The 20218-nt window shown below is 45.8% G+C and overlaps 1 protein-coding gene across 3 annotated transcripts in view; it reads right to left on the bottom strand.

Annotated features, from left to right (window-relative positions):
* Positions 1–2758: 2758 nt before the first annotated feature.
* The window catches only part of FTO (FTO alpha-ketoglutarate dependent dioxygenase), a 414507-nt gene continuing 397047 nt past the window's right edge, over positions 2759–20218 (bottom strand). For 2 of the 3 annotated variants that reach the window (XM_061138525.1, XM_061138526.1), the window contains one exon: positions 2759–3124. In XM_061138525.1, coding sequence (XP_060994508.1) covers positions 2971–3124 — 154 coding nt within the window. In that variant the 3' untranslated portion in view covers positions 2759–2970. The remainder of the gene's footprint in view (positions 3125–20218) is intronic. The other variant, XR_009692356.1, reaches the window with a different exon arrangement.

Below are 20218 nucleotides of genomic sequence, written 5' to 3'. Positions count from 1 at the left end.
GGTCAAGAAACGTCTGTGGGAAGGGAAAGTCAGTAGCATCTTAGCAGAAAGGGACCTATCTCTTCAGATAACTTTCTGATGATAGTTGGGACCGGGGGATGGGGAAGCCTTCCAGGTAGCAGTGAGGACCGCGGACTAAAGGTGGTCCCAGGGCAAAGCTTCCTCCCCACCCCCACTACCCACATGGCCCATGTCCCCAGAAGAGTCCTTCAGTAGTTCACAGGGGAGGAGCAGGAACTGAGTTGACTGTCAGATTAGCGCCCCCAGCCGTCCCTTTTTTTTTAATCATCTCTTGCCCTTCTCCCTTCTACCTGTCCGAAACCTACCCTACCCTTCTCCGAGAGCAAGCACAGGTAATCCTCAAACACACTGAGCTCAAGCTCATTGAAAGCCACCACTTCTTCTGAGATAACATGATCTCACCTTTTGGATTCACTCCTGGAAGTGGTTTGGAGAAGGCAATGGCAACCCACTCCAGTGGGTTCTCTTGCCTGGAGAATCCCAGGGACGGAGGAGCCTGGTAGGCTGCTGTCTGTGGGGTCGCACAGAGTCGGACACGACTGAAGCGACTTAGCAGCAGCAGCAGCTGGAAGTGGTTTCTCCAACACTGGCTGTTTCCCCACCTGAAAGACCCTGAGCACACTCTTCACTTGCTACCCCACCCCCCTGGGCCCAGGAAGCATGCTCACCTGCACCTGTGAAAGGAGAAATACAGCAGGCACTCTCTTGGTTTCTTATCTCATCCTTTCAATATTTTTTATTGTTTATGCGTGTTTTATGAGGTACATGGCATATCAGCACAAGCAGTCCACAACAATAGCCGGATAGTAATACACATACATTGGGGTAAGCACACAACATTATTATTTATTTCTACTCTAGGGGTGCAAGCAAGCAGGTGTTGATGTGAAGGGGTAAAGATGGTCAGGTTCACAGTAAATGATAACGGGGAGCGACAGGGGCCATGGAGGGTTCGTGCCCCACCTAAGAGGATGCTACCTAGCTCTCTGCCACATCAGGATGGAGGTCGCTGGATCTCTGAATTTTAAAGAGGATGCACACATCTTTATGTTATATGAAATCTTCCATTTTTAAATACTGGCTCCTCATGAACTATGACAAGGAACAAACATTCTGGGGGGTGAAATAAAACACGAGGCTGTGTGGTCCCGAGGCTGCCCTGCACACTCTGCCTCCATGTTTTCATCTTTCCCGCAACCATAAGAGGGAGCACTTTATCTTTTACTGATGAGGAGACTGAGGCTTAAGGGCATCGGGGAACTCATCTAAAGATTTGAAGAGTCTCAAGATGGTGAAACTCCGCCTGCCTTGTGTGACGTGTCTCTCTGAGGTTAACTCCGTAGAAACGAGCCCATGCCTTGAACCACTGAGATTCTGATGGTGGGAGAGTTTGGTTCTCAGGGTACCTCTGAATGGGTAAAAAAGCTCTTCGGCTTCCCAAATACTGCAGATGACAAGAGAAGGCAACAGGCTGGGGAGAGGGGCTGACTAGTCTCGTGATTTCTGGGGCCGTCATAGGGTGAGAGCCAGGCCCGAAAGGGAGAGGTGGGTTCATAGCATCATGAGACAAACTGGCACCAAGATTGAGAAAGGGAGGGGAAAATGCCTACAGCAGGTCAGCTTACTGATATATAATATTTTACTAATATTTACTGTGTGTTTAACTACGTACCAGAGATTGTTCTAAATCTGTAGCTAGGTTATTCCATTTCTTCTTCACCTTGGGAATCGGGTTGCCTGTAGTATCCCCATTATACAGATGAGGAAACCGAGGCACAGTCACATATCAAAGATCACAAGCCAGTGGGCATTTGCATCCAGACACTCAAACACCAAAGCCCGAGTTCTAACCTCTTTTTCGTCCCTCTGGTGCTCCAGCATCATCAGGATGGGGCACTAAGTTTCTTCAAGCCTCAATTCTAGCATTATGTGTGAAGAGGGGAATTAAAGGAAAACAAATACGTAGTGTGTTGGTTAAATCCAAGAAGCAATGTAAATAGAGTTTTGTCTCTTTCATTAGATCAGGGGAACTTCCTAAAGACAGGATGTCAGTTTTATTTTAATCTTCAACACTGCTCCATTCCTGTGTGCAGAGTACAGAGCTCACAACCTTGGCTGTTTTAGAGAAGGGAAAGAGACTACTTTCCAACGAGGCAGTGCTCTCTTCATTTATTTTGCCAGTGGGGAGAGCAGCTACAGAGAACTGGAAGACAGACTCTCCCGCTCTCAAACTTTTGACAGAAGTACCGTCTAGGAGGGCTTTCTACAATGATGAAAACGTTCTATGTCCAATACAATAGTCTCTAGCCACACCTGGGCTATTAAGCACTTGAAATGTGGCTTGTGCAACTGAAGAACTGAATTTTTAATTACAATTAAAATGGAATTTAAATGGTAGAAGCCCCATCTACCTAGTGGCTACCATACTGAACCACAGAGCCTCTGAAGGGTATAGTGAGAAAATGGGCTAAACGTCTCTAAATTCAGTCTTCTCCTCCATGACTTGAGAGATCCCCTGTAGAGACTTTGCAAAGGCTTGGGAAAGAGGAAAGGTTAGGTTCTACCAAAGGTGGGCTCACCCTGGTTGCTTCCCAGGCCTCAGGAGTGGAAGGGCTTGCATTAAAAATCCAAGTGGGGAATAGTTTTGTTTTGTTTTTTTTTGGGGGGGGGGGGATAGTACTTTTTTTTTTTTTTTTTTTGTATTTTTCATTTAATACCAAATCACTATAACACTGTGTCATTTTCAAACATTTTAATCTTCATGGGTTCCGCTCCCTGCTTGTTCCCAACTGGAAATAATCTCCAAGGCCAATCTCTACCATCTCAACAGTTTCTACAATGTCAAGGCCAAGTCTACCCCATACTGCCCTTGCCTAAGCCCATGACAGGGTTGGAGAAGAGGAATTGAAAGTAGCCTTTCCTCCTCCATCTGAGAACTGTGCTCTGTCTCTAGGGCCTGGTTTCCAGAAGCAGACCTCTGAGTTCAGAAACGATCTCTGTGAGGTCAAATGGCAGAGGCATCGAAGGATCACCCTTTTCCCAATAGGGCCGGCATTCTGGCTTCTGATCAGCTGGCAAAGTTCGAGCAATTCGAGACTGGCACCTGGAAAGGTAAGAATAGGCAGTTAATTCCCAGAAAGAAATGACTACAAGACCCATGCTCAGGCAACGTGGGGCAACCCTGGCAATCCGCTGTGATGGATGGGTGGTGATGAGGAGGAAGGAGAGACGAGTTTGGGAGGCAGAAAGCAGGTGTGTTTACAAGAAGGAAGAACTGTTCTTGATGAGGCTGGAACTTTTTTATTTCAATTCCCAGATTTGTATTATCTCTCAAGGCTTTGTAGAAGCCAATCATGGGGAGAAATTCAGTTACTCTGCCTTTAAAATGGTGAATTATTTTTTCATTATCTCGACTGTTATTTAAAGTGTGTGATTAAGCCATTATCAGATTTAAATGTTTGTGGGATTTCCATGTATTACTAGATTACTGGGTAAGATTAAATTGAATTTACTGCATTAAAACGTCCAAGAATAGATTAAACAATATTACAGACTGGGATTGACTTCGGAGATCCTGGAGATTTACAAGTGTCCCAGCTTGCTGTGCTTGGAAAAAGGCACTCCAAGGAGAGACCGATTTATAAGGATATATGCAAATAGAGGTTAATAATCATTTCCACTGATGAATAGGTGGGGAAAACTTCCACAAAATTAAATTAAGAGGCTAGCAAGAGTGACTCCCTAAGGAAAACACTTAAATCACGGTTTTTATTAAATGGATTATTCATCAATAGTAGAGAAATTAATTATCATATGCAACTAAATTATAGCCTTGGAGGAAAAAAGTTGGAGCCACATTGTCACACCTTGGCAGGCAGCTACCTCTCCAAGAGACCAGCTTACTGGAAATTGGTCTGGGAAAACTTGGTGGCTCTGGCTTTATGTATCCGAGAAATAAGGATCAAAGAGAAGAAAACATAGATTGCAATAAGAAACGAACAACTTCTCTATTCTCTTGGAGCACATGGCAGGGACAGTGCGTGCCCCCAAAAAGAATTACTCTTGAGTACATCTGGGAGAGGTGCCTGGTCTTCTCCCACGCCACCCCCACCTTCTCGGCCTTATCCTCTAAATCAATTCAAAAAGCGGCCCTCCCCATCCATCATGTGCCTTCCGTGATCACTATGAAGAGATCAAAGAATGGACCATCCCGACCCTATTTCCAAGCCTTGACGGTCGAGAAGGGTCCTAACTAAAAGACATCTTCTCCTCTGGGGAATTATTAATGGTGAGGGGATCCCCATGGGAAAACATGCTTCAACTTTACACCTATTTTCTCGGGTGGTTAATTGCTCCACCGGCATGCTGTGCACTCAATCCGTCGTACATTACACATAACATTCCAATATATCTTCGGCTCTCCGCATCGGGCCCTGATAATAGCGTCTGTTAACATGCGCTAAGTACTATTATGTAGCACATCACTTCATAAATAATAAGATTAGCTGACCTCAGGGCCCCAAGAAGAGTAATGTGTTTAAATGTTCTCATTATTTATTTAAAACAAGAATTAAAGCAACAGAAGCTGCTTTTGACAATCCTCTTAGCATAAATATTAAACTGTTTGCACTGATAAGCCCACATAGCACTGAAGAACAGAGGCGCGTTCTACAGACTACTTAATAATAATAGGTGTTTGAGACGCTGCCGCTCACTTCAGTTCTAGAGATATAGTCTCTAAATCACATGAAAGGGATGGGGGGGAAATTAATATTCAAGGGAAGCTGCGACTAATTACAAAGGAACTCTGCAAAGCTTTTTAAATTGCGCTGTCTCTCGGCCTCGGAATCAGAGAGTAAGGCTCAATTTACCAGAGAGGGAGAGTTATTCCAAATTGAGCACTTCCATCTCACGGCAGGGAAATGATCTCTGCACACGTTATCCTGGTTGGCAGATTAAAGGGCTATGATAAGTGCTGATCCATCTCGGCTAGTGTAAGGTTTGTCCAAAGTCAATAGAGATGCTTTTTCACCTGTCAAATGGGTTTGGCCCCCTCATTTTGAGAAAGTGTTAGAAATATGAACACCTGCTGCAGAAGTTTGCTGACACCATATTGCACAAGTCCACAAGCCCATCCAGTTTTCTTCTGGGTGAAGTTGCTCTGATTTTCTACTATTGTTCTTCTGATGGAAGGGCTGACTGACGTGGGGACTACCTCCTTCTCATGCTGGCCCTGAAAGGCTAGGAGCTGGGTATACCCACTGCCTCCCTCTGGACTAGAGACAGAACCCCTTGCTGGGGCTCTTCAGGGCCTTAATTCAGATCTTTCAAGATCACTTTATTTTTTTTATATATATATTCATTTATTCATTTATTTGGCTGTGTTGGGTCTTGGTTGCAGCACTCAAGATCTTCACTGAATCATGTGGGATATTTCATTGCAGGGCAAGGACCCTCTAGTTGTGGCCCACGGGTTCCAGTAGTTTAGAGTTCATTAATTTAGGGTTTAGTTGCTCCGAGGCACGTGGGATCTTAGGTCCCTGACCAGAGAACAAACCTGCATCCTCTGCACTGGGAGTACAGAGTCTTAACCACTGGACCACCAGGGAAGTCCCCTCAAGAGCACTTTAACAATCTTCCTTTAGGGACTTCCCTGGTGGCCCAGTGGCTCAGACTCTGTGCTCTCCATGCAGGGGACCAAGTTCAACCCTTGGTCGGGGAACTAGATTCCACATGCCACACTAAGAGTTTGCAAGCTGCAAAACAAAACCAAAACTCTTCCTTTAATGCTCAGTGCTCCTTGCCACTTTGTCAATGATCATGACTGGGCTCCGCAGAGGGCTTGCTGTTGAGGTCATGTATCCACCTACGAGAAAGGACAGTCAGCCCTGACTCAAATCATACCATCCGCTTCAACACCATGCCAGACAGTGGGACTGAAAAAGAAAGGCTTGAGAATGACTTGAAGGCATATCTTCCTGTACAATGCTTAGTCGCTCAGTTGCATTCGACTCTGTGACCCCATGGACTGTGGCCCACCAGCCTCCTCTGTCCACGGGGATTCTCCAGGCAAGAATACTGGAGTGGGTTGCCATGCCCTCCTTCAGGCTATCTTCCCGACCCAGAGATTGAAGCCATGTCTCCCCATTTCAGGTAGATTCTTTACCGTCTGAGCCACCAGGGAAGCCCAAGAATACTGGAGCCAGTAGCCTATCCCTTCTCCAGGGGATCTTCCCAACCTAGGAATTGAACCAGGATCTCCAGCATTGCGGGCGGATTCTTTACCAACTGAGTTACCAGGGAAGCTCCTGCTCAAACCACGCATTCAGTCTCTCTTCCATCCTAATTTCCTAAGATGGGGAAGCACAGTGGTGAAGGTATCCTCTGGACATGGGGCACTGCTGCTTCCCTGGGGCCTGACATCTTGAGTATCCTAAACTCACCAAACCTCAGTTTATCATTTGTCACATGAGAATAATGATGATGACAATGATAGTACCTTACGTATGGGCTTGTTGTGAAAGTTATAGGGATTAACACATGTGAAGTACTTAGCACACCGCCTGGCACATTATACTAAATACTACCGTCACTATTGTTATTTCTCCTACCAGTAGTGAACTGGTGTCTCCAGTGACGACAGGAGATGCCAACGAGGGGGCTGCCTGTTCCTCCTCTGACTGTCCCCTCCCTTCAACAAACTGAGTGGGGTGGCCTCTGGATTGGCTCTTTGTGGGGGAAACTGGAGAGCCAGAGCGACTCTTTCTGGCTTGAATCAGATGAAGCCTGAGGCTGAATCCTAGCACAATGTGACATTCCAGGATGCCAAGGCTTATGTATGCAAGCTGCTGCAACTCTCCAGTAAGAGGCTAAACTACTCAGACTCAGAAAAGACTTAGCGGTTGCTCCTAGAGACCCAGAATTCTTAATGGGCACTGTTGTTGGACTACTTCAGTGGCAGTTGTTTCAGACTGACTTGGCATTTCCAGGAAATGAAGTTGGATGGTTTCTCAGCATGCAAACTCTGTGGTTCTTGCAAAATCAAGGGGCCCTGAGTTCTCTTAAGCAATGATTTAGGAATCCTGACAGTGGTGGACACTGGCTGTCTTGTGTCTATTCCCATCTTTGCCACAAAGAAGACTCTAATTTTCCTATGGGGAATTTGTCCCATCTCTATGCTTGGCCATGTGGTTTGAGTGGACTTGGTTCCATCTCTTATAGACAGAGGAGAGAAGCTAAGTAGTAAGAAACTCAGCTAAACAGCAAAAAACTCAGCTAAACAGTAAGAAACTTAGAGTTTCCCCTTTCCACCTTGTACTCTCTTCTCCCATCCTTAGGGAAAAAATCCCTCCTTTGAATGCTTTGGGTTAACAAATAAACTTCGATCTACTTAGAAAAGAAAGAAAGTGATGTCACTCAGTTGTGTCCAACTCTTTGCAACCCCGTGGACTGTAGCCCACCAGGCTCCTCCATCCAAGGGCTTTTTCAGGCAAGAATACTGGAATGGGTTGCCATTTCCTTCTCCAGCAGATCTTCCTGACCCAGGTCTCCTGCAAACCATCTGAGCCACCAGGAAGTCTTGGTAGCTTTCACTTTCACTTAGAAAACCCTGCTCCTTTTATGGAGCATTGCCAGGGGAGCAGAGGAAAATGACATATACTTCATCTCGCTCCCTCCGAAAATCACATTATTTCAATTCACAGGACTCTATAAGCCACCCTCAAAACTCCCGCTACTGAGGAAGGGTTCTCCCTGAATGACCTAGTGACGTAACAGGAAGCAGCTGAAAGGTGTCATGCTGGCCGGTCTGTGAGCCGACTGTCCAGAGGTCCCACCTCGTCTCCGTCCACAGGTGTAACTCATGCAGGGCCCCACTGCTCACTGATTTCCCCCAGGGCTACACTTCCATCTGGATCATCAGGATGGCAGCTACATTAGGGAGCACTGGTCGCCATGCTGAAATTAACCACTTTAGCTAAAGTGTGTGTTAATTATGGGTATGCAAGCAGTCAATAAAAGGTTAATGCAAGAGTCAGAGGATAAATTTCTTCCCTTATTGCATCACTTCACAGACTAAATGACTAACATTATACTTTGTGTTTTTAATCAATAGGTTTTACAGTAATGTGCTGGCCATTGATTTTAAGAAAACATGTACGGTCTTCCTCTTCGTCCTTAAATTTTGTGACAAATAAAGAAGGACAGGTAACATTTCCATTAAGTATGCTTGATGAAATGACAAAAAAATTTCAGGAGAAATGGTTCCTGCTAAAAGATGGGCTGGGATAAAGCAAGCATAAAAAAAAAAAAAAAAAAAAAAAAAAGAAGAAGTACCAGAAACTAGAACTTGATGGATTAAATATTACCAAGCACAGGCCTTGAGGGGACAAGGAAAACAAACTCCTAAGAGAATTCTTTAATGTGAAAGAAGAGAGTAACTCCTGATAAAGTAAGTACATTCTGTATATTGTTTGAGCATCCTGAAGAATCCTAACACGCAGCACTGATGTGCTCAGTTTTCACAATAATCTGAGAGAGGAAGAGGCTGGTATTTGAACCATGTTTCACAAGAGGGCTGCCTCACCCAAGGTTAATTCAATGGCAGGTGGGAGAGCAGGGGATGGGCAGACCTTGGACATCTGGTAGGCTGCCCTTTCTACCACGTTCCATCTTTCTCATGGATTCCCATTTGGACCAAAATGGGCCCTATCCCCTGACTCCTTGGCTATTCTCACCAAATTTAGATATTCAGGAGATTCCAAACCATTTCAGGGGAGCGAAAGGAGCAAAATGTTTTCGTCATGTTTCTACAACAATAATTACAGCAAATGAGCTGATAAAACTTTCTTCTTTTCATTCCAATGACTTTGAGGTTCTCATAGCGTAAGTATCTTCTGTCCATAGATGTAAAAGATACACCTTCATCTTTTGACAGACTTTTTTTTTGGCCATGCTCTGTGGCATGTGGGATCTTAGTTCCCCAAGCAGGATCGAACCCATGCCCCCTGTGGTGGGAGTGTGCAGTCTTTACCCCTGGGCCACCAGAAAAGTCCCACACCTTTATCTTTTAAGAGTCTAAATTACTTCTAATTATACAGTTACCCCCGGGTATAGACAGTCATCCCCAGGTACATAGAGTCATCCCTCAGTATTTTGGGGGAATTGATTCCAGAATCCCCTGCTTGGGTACCAAAATCCATGGATGCTCATATTGCTTTCAGCGGGCCCTCCGTATCCTTGGGTTATGCATCCACCGATACAGAGGTCTGACTGTATATTTATTTTTTAAAAAATCCACATATCAGGGGACCTTCTTAGTTCAAATCTATTCAAGGGTCAACTGTATTCCTGGGGTGATCCTGAGAAAAATTTCTTGACCTCTTAGTTTCCTCAACTGCTATGTGAGGTCCATATTTTGCTGCTTCACTGGACTATGTGAAGATAAAAATTAAACAATGTATATAAAAGCCCATTAAAATATGTAGGCTACTGCACAAATGTTGAATTACACCTCCATAGTCTGTTCCAACTTCTCAGGTGGCTCAGCGGTAAAGAATCTGCCTGCCAAGAAGGAGACACAGGTTTGATCCCTGCGTTGGGAAGATCCCCTGGAGAACGAAATGACAACCCACTCCAGTATTCTCGCCTGGCAAATCCCATGGACAGAGGAGCCTAGCGGGCTACAGTCCATGGGGTCGCAAAAGAGTTGGACACGACCTAGCGACTAAACAGCAATAACAGCCCTTTCCAACGAGATACAAGTTCTATTTTTAAAACACAGCTCAGGCAACATTGGCTGGGAGGCCTGTAATACTTCAAAATGTGTGAGGAAAAAATGAATAAACTATGTGCATCCAGACAATGAAATATAATGTAGCCGTTAAAAAGAAAGCACACACACACAAAAAAAAAGCCAGTGTGAAAGACATCACACTTCTAAAGACTAAAACAATTTAGACCCACAGCTTCATCAGAAAATACCCAAGGACTAAAAAAAAGTGCACTCTCCTCCAAGTCAGAGTTTTTTTCTGGAATTTTCATTCATGCTGAGGAGTTGACTGTCCTTCTGATTCACATCAAACAGAAGCCTTTTTCAGGATATCAGCCACATCAGAATATATTCATTCCCTCAAACAGTGTCAACCAGCACCGAGGTTTAAGAGGCTTCACTCAAGTAGAAAATCCTGACGTGTCACATCAAATCGATTAATACATTTAACCTGCAAAACCCAACTGCCAGGACCAGCATGAACAGTGTGGAAAATAACAATGTAAAGGAGTAACAGTTTCTTCAATGGCGTCTATGCTTTGGATGGAGCTCGGACCAATATGAGACTTTGAATGCTCTCTGCTCTTAGTCTCCCCAGGTCCAGTAGAATAGAAACATCTCACCAGGCAGAGTGATTCCAGTGTTTAAAGAAAAGCAGTACTTTATGTGTAGGCTTCTTTGGTGGCTCAGTGGCAAAGAATCCGCCTGCAAGGTGGAAGACGCGGGTTCAATCCTTGGGTCAGGAAGATCCCCTGGGGAAGGAAATGGCAACCCACTCCTGTATTCTTGCCTGGAGAATCCCATGGACAGGAGCCTGGCGGGCTACAGTCCATGGGGTGGTGCAGAGTCAGACACGACCTAGTGAGTAAACAACAACAACTCTGATCCTATACTGTTCTCTCATCGGGAGGGGAAGGGAATAACCCAAGCAAAGCCCAGATGCTGTAAATATTACAGCTGTTTTCCACATTTGTTTGGAACTCAACATTTTCTATGTAAACAGTGGTTCTTATAGTTCCTAATTCTTCTCCTCAACACCAATATTACCTATAATTTCTCTGAAATGTAATATTAATATATTAGGTAGCCCGGTAACCATAAATAGCAGGGTGTCAGAGTTCCAACTTGGGAGTCAAGAAGAAATTGCCTTTGACCAGGGTTTCCGGTCCACCTGGTGTATGGACCCAGGACTTCGTCCCACTCTGGATCACTGAAAGAGCCCCTGTGACCCGTGGCAAAGGCTCCGCCAAAGAGGAGAAGCACTGGGGTGAGGGATACGGTGCTCAGATAGTACCTCCAAGAGGTAAGAGATGAAAAGGCAAGGTCCCAAGACCTCTTGCTGGTATAAAAATCAAGGATACTTTTTGGCAATGGAATGGCTTACTGAGCCATTTAACAAGCCTTAAAGGCATCTCTGTTCTTTCTTTCAGGGCCCAGGAGGATTTTGTGTTTCCCTTCTACGGTACAATGCTGCCTCCCCTAGGGTTTTCTCCCAACCCACGTGATTATACTGTCAGACACGATTGAGTGACTAACACACACACACAGTCATACACACTAAGCGTCAGGCACTGTGAAAAGTGAAAGTGAGAGTTGCTCAGTCGTGTCCGACTCTTCGTGACCCCATGGACTATACAGTCCATGGAATTCTCCAGGGCAGAATACTGGAGTGGGTGGCCTTTCCCTTCTCCAAGGGATCTTCCCGACCCAGGGATCGAACCCAGGTCTCCTGCAATGCAGGCGGTTTCTTTACTAGCTGAGTCACAAGGGAAGCCCAAACACTGTATAAGTCTTCTTATTAAATGTATGTCCTCAAACAGGAGTGGAGGTACAGAAGATTAACTAAAACCTGTCCAAGATTTCACAGCTCAAGAAAGGACTGAGTTGGGATTTGGCAAAATTGTCTGATTCTTAATCTCCAGCTCTTTGTAATATTCCAAAATACAGATATTGAAAGAATCATTTTGGATTCTGGTTAAGAACAGTTTTCCGAAGGCACCTAGCCCCAAGCTAGACTTCCCAGAGGAAGGTCCTGTCCATGTGAATTTCTGCATGTGACTCTTCAGACTATGCCAGTCTGCGAAAACACACACCATCTTAACCTGCCACAAAGGACCACAAAATGCTGAAGGTCATATGTGGTCGGGGGACATAAGGGTTTCTTTGGGTCCATGGAGAACTCACATTAAATTCATCTCCATTTCAGAGGATACTAGACTGAGCATCGGTTCCTGAAGACCTGCAACTTGGCCCCCTGAGCAGGCAACTGGTGACTTCTCAGGGTCCAACGCAGAGAACAGGCCTCCTGGACTCCTTCCCCTTACTTCAGGGACTCTGGCAGGCCCATGGAACCACTTAATATGTGAGACTGCTTGGCCCACCACTGGGGTGTAAGCCCAGGAGGCGGAGGGTAGAAAACAATTTTATCCCCAGCTTCATTTGTCGGCTTGTCAGTTACATAATGAGAGTGATGAATGGGCTACCTTGACAGCCGAGCGTTTAGGAGCTGCTGACCTTTGATCTCTGGTCACATGATAGGGTCATCTGAAACTGGCATGACCTCTACCTGGCTGAGGGAAACAATATAAAGGTCAAATCGGCTGGACGGTTATATGGATCAGGTCTGAGGCAGCTTGGTTAAGAGTTTTAAGAGAGGCCAGGTTGGGTTCCCCAGCACACAAAGCTATGGAACCACTGCATGACTGTGCTCAACAAAAGATATACAATTTCAAAGCGGTCTAGAGTAACTTTCCTTGCAAGGGAATAGAATGAATTCATTATTTTTAAAGGGCAACAATGAAAACAAACACTTTGGAAGAAAATATATTCTGCCAGTGATTCTGCCATTGGGAGGGAAAGCATACGGCCCTATGACTTAATGAGTGATATTAATGCTATACCTGCAACACGGCAGAAGGTCCGATTTGAGGCAATTACTGGAACAAAATCCCCATGGGGTAGTATCAAACCCTCCTTTCAGCCATCGAATACGGTCTCTCCTCCATCCTCTGTCAGCACCGAACCCCACAAAGGGCCATGATTGATAAAAGATAACCCTTTCCAAATTTCATGACTTCCCCCATTGCCTGAAACTTAAGTAAAGTCTGCATGGGACAGTCTCAAACTTCAGAAAGCTCCCAGAATAACTTACGATCAGAAATTCAAGGCAGCTGTGATTTTTCAGATGCACTGTAACATTTTTAAAAAATGTTTCTTCTTGCAAACCTGAAGATTTTTGCTTTTTGACTATTCGGTTAAATTCCATTTACTCAGAATCAAATAATAGCCATGACAGAGATAACGAATATAGTTATGAAAATGAAAGCTAAGGGGCCAAAGCCATCGATTTTCAGGGTCTAGAAACTTCATAACCCATGGAAGAAGCAGACATTACAGAGGAATCTGGTTTACATCAAGAGCTTGTTTCCTACAAAGGATTTTTCCCTGCAAAGTCAAAGACCGACAGACAGACGGCCACTGCCGCATAACCTGCTCATACTCTTGAGAGATGAGCAAAGCAAAGGACAATGGCTTACAGCATAAAAGGCCAGCTGTTCTGACTTTGGAATGCTCATTTGAGTTGTAAGCTGTGAAATAAATTTGAGTTGATGGTTCTCCCATCTGCTCACCTGTCAGTCTCTTTCCACTGGGCTGCTGTTTTTAGAAATACTTGCGAGTAACCTGCTTAATTGGTTTTTGGAGGCCAAGAAGCATCTCCCAAGTTTATTTTAACCTTATACCGAACGTGAGGCTACCTGGGCCTTTGTTCCTCTTCTCTCCTTTAAGAACATTTGTTAATAGGTCGAGAGCACTTACACAGAAAACTCGGTGGAGCCCCAAACCAACAGTGGGGCAGGGGAAGGCAGTCCAAATGTGGAATGAGAAAATGGCAGGCTGAAACAGAATGCCAATTAATCAGGGATATCCCATGGATAGAGGAGCCTGGCGGGCTAGAGTCCATGGGGTCACAAAGTGTCAGATATGACTGAGTGACTCACACACACACATCCCAGTCTTTTGATGAATCTATGCTTCACACCCATTTAAGAGCTGAGTCCTGGGGCTTCCTGGTGGTCCAGTGGTTAAAGATTTGGCCTTCCAATGCAGAAGGTATGGGTTCTATTCTTGGTTGGGGAGCCAAGATCCCTCATGCCTTATACCCCAAAAAATAAAACTATAAGACAGGAGCAAAACAAATTCAATAAAGAATTAAAAAATAAAAATAAAACAAAAACTGAGTCCAAGTCAAAATTCTTACAATGGTCCTCAAGTCCCTACATGACCTACCCCTTGCCCACCCCTACTCCTGGCCTCCCCTTCCACTTGTCTCATTATTCACTTTGATCCAGTCCTACTGGCTTATTTGCTCTTCCTTAATCAGGCAAAGAACACTCTCAGGTATTTGAATCTGCTGTTTCTTCAGCTTTGAAAACTCTTTCCCTAAAATATCCATGTGGGTCATTGCCCTGTTCCTTCAGGTCATCGATTAAACATAATCCAATGATCAAGGAGTTCCCAGATTGCCCTACGGAAAACAGCAGCATCTCCCCTTCCTCTGTATCCAACCCCGTGCTCCCCACTCCCCGTCTTCTTTTCCTGCCCCATTTTATGCTCCACAACACTTGATACCGTGTGTGTGTGTGTGTGTGTGTAAGCTCCCTGAAGGCAGGAATTTCTGTTTTACTCTTTGCTATATCCCCCGAGCCTAGAGCACAGTTTGGCACATTGTAGCCACAATAAATGGGCTTTCCCAGGCAGCGCAGTGGTAAAGAATCCACCTGCTAATGCAGGAGATGCAAGACACGCAGGTTTGATTCCTAGGTTGGGAAGAGACCCTGGAGGATGAAATGGCAGCCATTTATAATAAATGGGGTGGGATGCACAGATGATGGAAAGCAACTTGCATCATGGGAACTTCCAACTGTACAAAGACGAACTCATCTCTCTGTCAGCACCCATTTTATGATGATGACAGTAAAAGTACAAGGCACAATCAGAGAAGGAATAATGATAATATCTTATTACCCACGGATAAGGGGGATGAGAGGAAAAAATATTGGTCTAGAAATTTAAGACCTAGCTCTACCACTAACCTATCCAGAGACTGTGGGCCAAACCCTGACTTTCTGGCCACTGGTACTCAGATCTGGAAAATGAAGGGATGGGTTAGACAATCTCTAAGGTTCTTCCCATCTTTAAAAAAATTGGGATTTTATATAAAAATATATTTAACAATATTTATTTTATTTATTTATTTTTGGTGGTGGCGGGTCTTAGTTGCAGCATGCAGGATCTTTGTTGTGGCACGTGGACTTCTCTGGAATTGCGGCTCTTGGGCTCAGCAGTTGCAGCACGTGGGGTCTTAGACTCAAACCTGTGCCCCCTGCATTGGAAGGCGGATTCTCAACCACTGGAGTACCAGGGAAGTCCATCCCTATATATAAATACTATGGTTTACCTCCACATACCTCATCTCAAGTGACCCTCACTACTCGGATAGGAAATAATCTCCCAGTTGGGGAGATTAGGACGTGGAGGCCTTGCTCTAGGTCACATGGCTGGTAAGTCATGTAGCTGGGACTGAAATTTAGGTTATTTGCTAGTTCAGCACTTTTCTAGGAAACCTCACGTCTTCTGGTGGAACTGGAAGCACTACCAGTCTTTGTTACTCTGATTCAGAAACTATTTTTGCCGGCAAATTCTCATTCCCTCAAGGTAACACATGTGTATCACAGACCCCACTGGACACTGTTCTACTCTAGCCCAAGAATCCACGGATTCTCTAAGCTGCCATTTCAAGATTAGAGATAATAAACAGCTCCCTCCACCTATGGGTGTTTTATGACAGGAATAAAACTATATTTCAGTGGAGCTCTTCAGCAGAAGGGCAAGAAGTCCAAGCAACTGTAGCATCAAGCTTGCTATACTAACAAGGCCCCAAACTCCAAAGATGTCAGCAATGTCCTCATCTTAAAGCCAAAGCAAATCTGCGTTTTATACCCCTAGGAACCGAATGATGTTTCTACAGCTAATGTTTAGAAATTAAAATTGCTTTTACCCACATAAATAGCTATGCTCCTGGGTTCAGTGATCAAAAAGGAGGAAAACTCAGTAAACTATAATGGGAAAGAATTGAAAAGCATAGATGTGTATATATATATATATGCTGTTGTTTAGTCACTCGGGCACGTCTGACTGTAGCCACCAGGCTCCTCGGTCTATGGGAGTTTCCAGGCAAGTGGGTAGTCTTTCCCTTCTCCAGGGGATCTTCCCAACCCAGGGACTGAACCTAAGTCTCCTACGTCTCCTGAATTGGTAGGCAGATTCTTCATCACCGAGCCACCCGGGAATCCTTATACATATATGTATACATAACTGAATGACTTTGCTGTACACCTAAAACTAATATAATATTGTAAATCAACTATACTTCAATTTTAAAAAAGGATGACAACTCAGTGTAGCTTACTAAGTGCCTGCCTACTGACCTACTGATCAAGACAGGATTGGGGCAGAAGGGGTTTGGTTAGTGCTCTGTGTGTGTGCCTGAGTTCATTCATTCATTCAACAAATATTTACTAGGTACAAGGATCTAGTGGACAAGGAAATGGCAACCCACTCCAGTATTCTTGCCTGGAAAATTCCATGGACAGAGGAGCCTGGCGGGCTACAGTCCATGGGGTCTCAAGAGTCGGACACGACTGAGTGATTTTCACTTCACAAGGATCTAGAGATACAGTAATGAACGAGACAAAGTTCCAGGTCTCATGGAGGTAACTATTCTACTGGAGGAAGACAGAATAAGCACACGTATTAGTTATAAGGGGCTTCCTAGGTGGCTCAGTGAAAGAATCCACCTGCCAAGCAGGACACACAGGAGATGCTGGTTCAGTCCCTGACTTGGGAAGATCTCCTGGAGAAGGAAATGGCAACCCAGTCCAGTATTCTTACCTGGAAAGTCCCATGGATAGAGGAGTCTGGAGGGCTACAGTCCATGGGGTTGCAAGGAGTCAGACCTGACTCGACAACAACAATATTAGTTATAAACTGCATCTAGCTGCCAGCAAGAGGGATTAGAAGTTAACAGTGTGGCTGAACAAGAGGGAAGCTTGTTTTTTCTTTTTCACGGAAGGTCTCATGGCAGCAATCCACAGACACCCAGGACTCGGGCTGCTCCATCTACCTTTCTGCTCTGCCATTCCTAGCTGATGGCTGCCCTCTTTGAACTCAGCTTAAGGTCCAGGTGCTCTGGCCACTGTATCTGGTATCCCAGGCAGGAGCAGGAAGGAGAGAGGGGTAAAATACACCCTTACCACCTCTATCTAAGGAAGACAGCCAACCAACCTCCACCTCTAGCTCACAGACTAGAACTCAGCCCCTGGGCTACAGAAGAGGCTGGGAAGTGCTGGGTTTTAACTGGATGTGCTACCTTCTTTCCTCCATCAATACTGGGATTCTACAAACTTATGGTTGCCAGGGAGGAATGAATAGCTAGGGACTTCAGGATCGACACGTACACACTGGTATATTTTAAATGGTTAACCAACAAAGGCCTACTCTATAGCACAGGGAAGTCTGCTCAATGTCATGTGGCAGGCTGGATGGGAGGGGAGTTTGGGGGAGAATGGATATATGTATACTATATGTGTGGCTGAGTCCCTGTGCTGTCCTCCTGAATCTATTACAACATAGGTAACTGGCTATACTCCAATATAAAATTAAAAGTTGGTTTTTTTTTTTTTTAACCTGGGATTCTATACTCAGGAGCAAGGAAAGAAAGGGGACAGGATGAGAAGCTAGTATTCTCTGCCACACGAGGTCAGTGAATAGACATTAAGAAAACTTTCTTCTTTAGGAACTGGGTGGTCATTTCATGAGAGGAAACTTTGACGCTCAACGTACTCGTGGTGTTGAGTTGATGAAGTGAAATATTCTTCTTAAATCTCTTTCCTGGCCTGATGGGCCCTCCCCCCAGGCTGGCTGAGAGGGAGGGGGCAGCACTGAACCTGACCATCCCCATCACTTTGACGCTTTGTTCCCGTTTGCACTGGAAGAGAAAAGCAGAGCCTCGCTGTATTCCAGAGTTCACTGCAAGTGTATCTTTCGAACGCGACTCACATCCAATTTTCGTTTTTCTCTTCCTTCCAGGGGGCTGTGGATTCAGGTTGAGGAAGAAGGGTAATCTTAGATGCTGGGAGCCACAGACGACTAAGCAGGGCTCTGAGTCAGTGCGGGGATTCCCTCTAAAATGACTGGGTTTGAAAGCAGTGTTTCTCTTTTTTTTTTTAATTGCACTTCAATAGAAAGCGGACCAAATTCTGAAAGCCTCCAAGCAGAATCCTCTGCTGGGCTGCCGGCATCGCCACCCATGGACAAAAGCCCGTGGGCGCCTCGGCGAGGAAGGAAGAGTTGCCCAGAGACTGCCTTAGGGGCTGCGCGTGGCCTCCAAACTGCAGGTTAACGGGGCGGGTTGATTCATTAATCATCACAGCCACCGGGTTCCCATCCGAGCATCTCCACGGAGCAAGCAGGCAGAGAGACCGGCCATTATCTATTTATTACTTAACAGCCTTGTAGGGTCTCGCCTTCCGCAGGCTGGTGCAAAGCCTTCTACTCCACGGCTTTGAAAGCTTGAGTCTGCAGTTCCCTCACTGTTTGGGGTGGTGGTGGGGGAACGTGTTCTCCCCACATGGGTGTTGGCTAGTGGGGTGACCTTGGCAAGGGCGCTAAGACAGCATTTTCTCATCTGTCAAGGCGAGACAGCCACCGAGCCCCGGGGTCTTGCCTGGTAAATACTCACACCTGGGCCAAGTACCGGCCACCTCATCTCCGAGCCCCCTTGGCTCCGGAAGAAGGCTTTTCTCCACCGGGGAAAAATGAATGAGGCCGCGTCCTTGCCTGCTGCCAGTGAGAGATGTGGGTGGAGGCGGGGGTGGAAGACCAGAGCATCTCTTTGCAGGAAAGACACCCTTGGGCCCTCGCCGTGAATCCCAGGCGCTTTCTCATTTGCCAAAATCCAGAAGGTCACAGGGAATCAAAGGACGACTCTGCCTGTGCAGAATGTCATTATAGAGGAGGCTGGGAACGAGAGGCCTGTTACAAGTCACCTCTCCGGCTCCCGCGAACAGGCCGATTAATGGAGAGGTTTGGCTCCTGACTGAGCGCGACAGGAGCGGGGTCAGCGGGGAATGGGCCAGGGCGCGGCAGTGAGTCAGGCGGGCACTGCGAGGGCCTGATTAGCGGCTGTCACCTCCTGCCCCCGTGCCTGGCCTGCCAGCGAGCCAGGCGTCTCAGCCGACTGCTAAGTTAGAATTTTACACTTTTTGGAAGAACGGTTCTGCAGTTGAGACCACCTGGGAGTTGGCACAGACTACCCGACTGAGGGCCATTATGCTTTCTCCGCATCTCCCCCCAGCTGCTAGGGGAGCCCGAGTGAGATGGAAGGAGCGTGCTGTTCCTAATTTAAATTGCTCTTTCTAGCTGGAGATGGACTGGCCCAGGTCCTAGTGCCCAACAGCACCCACTAGTAAGTTACAAGGCTGGGGTCATCTGTGTAATTGCCATTGGCAGGTGGCCGGCCCACGTGGCAGGGAGCACAGGTTTTAGGACAGCCTCCTCACTGCAAACAGGTCTTGCTCTGGCCTCTAATCCATGCCAGAAAGTGTACCATTCATTCATTTTTTTTTTTTTCCCACAGTGTATAGAGAAAAAAAGGAAAGGCATTTAAAAACGCAACTGATTCTAAGGAGGAGATGATTTTAAGTCACCTCTTGGACTGATCACGTTGTTTCCTTGATGGAGCAGAGGGACACGTGAACTCCGCTTTCCCTGGGGTGTGAGGAAGGGGGATTCTCTGGAGCCCGATTTTACCTTCATAACAGTTTCACCCAGGGCTGACCACGTGAGCAGCCTTCTGGGAGAAATCCGTCCAGGAGGCCAGCAAATACAGACTAGCAGCAATTTAATTGGTTCCAAGTTAATGTCCTTTTCCACTTGGTCTCGTGTAAGCACCTGGGAGTTATGGCCACTAACTTAAAATGATTTATAAAGTTCTGTCCCAGGAGAAGGTCTCTGGACAGGCAGCCAGTGAGGCTCTGAATTATGCCTCCATAGTGGGTAGAGTATGAGGATAAAGGAACAGGCTCGGCTGTAAAGAATCTCTCGGAAAAGGGAGGGGAGTCTCATGTTTCAGCGAGGTAATTTTTGACAGTTGTGGCTCTTTTAGATTTCAGATTTGACACAACCTCTATTCTCGGGAGCTCCTCTTAGCTTATATCCTTCTCAGTTGGAGGCTGAGGTTAACAGACTTGCTCAGCTCATCTGTGGCAGAGTTGGGCTTCCCTGATGGCTCAGATGGTAAAGAATCTCCTTGCAATGCCAGAGAGCCGGTTCCATCCCTGGGTCGGGAAGATCTGGAGAAGGGAATGG

Source organism: Dama dama, chromosome 4, assembly GCF_033118175.1.
Source record: "Dama dama isolate Ldn47 chromosome 4, ASM3311817v1, whole genome shotgun sequence".
Taxonomy (NCBI): domain Eukaryota; kingdom Metazoa; phylum Chordata; class Mammalia; order Artiodactyla; family Cervidae; genus Dama; species Dama dama.
The sequence above is the reverse complement of the archived record's forward strand: the minus strand, read 5'-3'. Positions and strand labels throughout refer to the sequence as shown.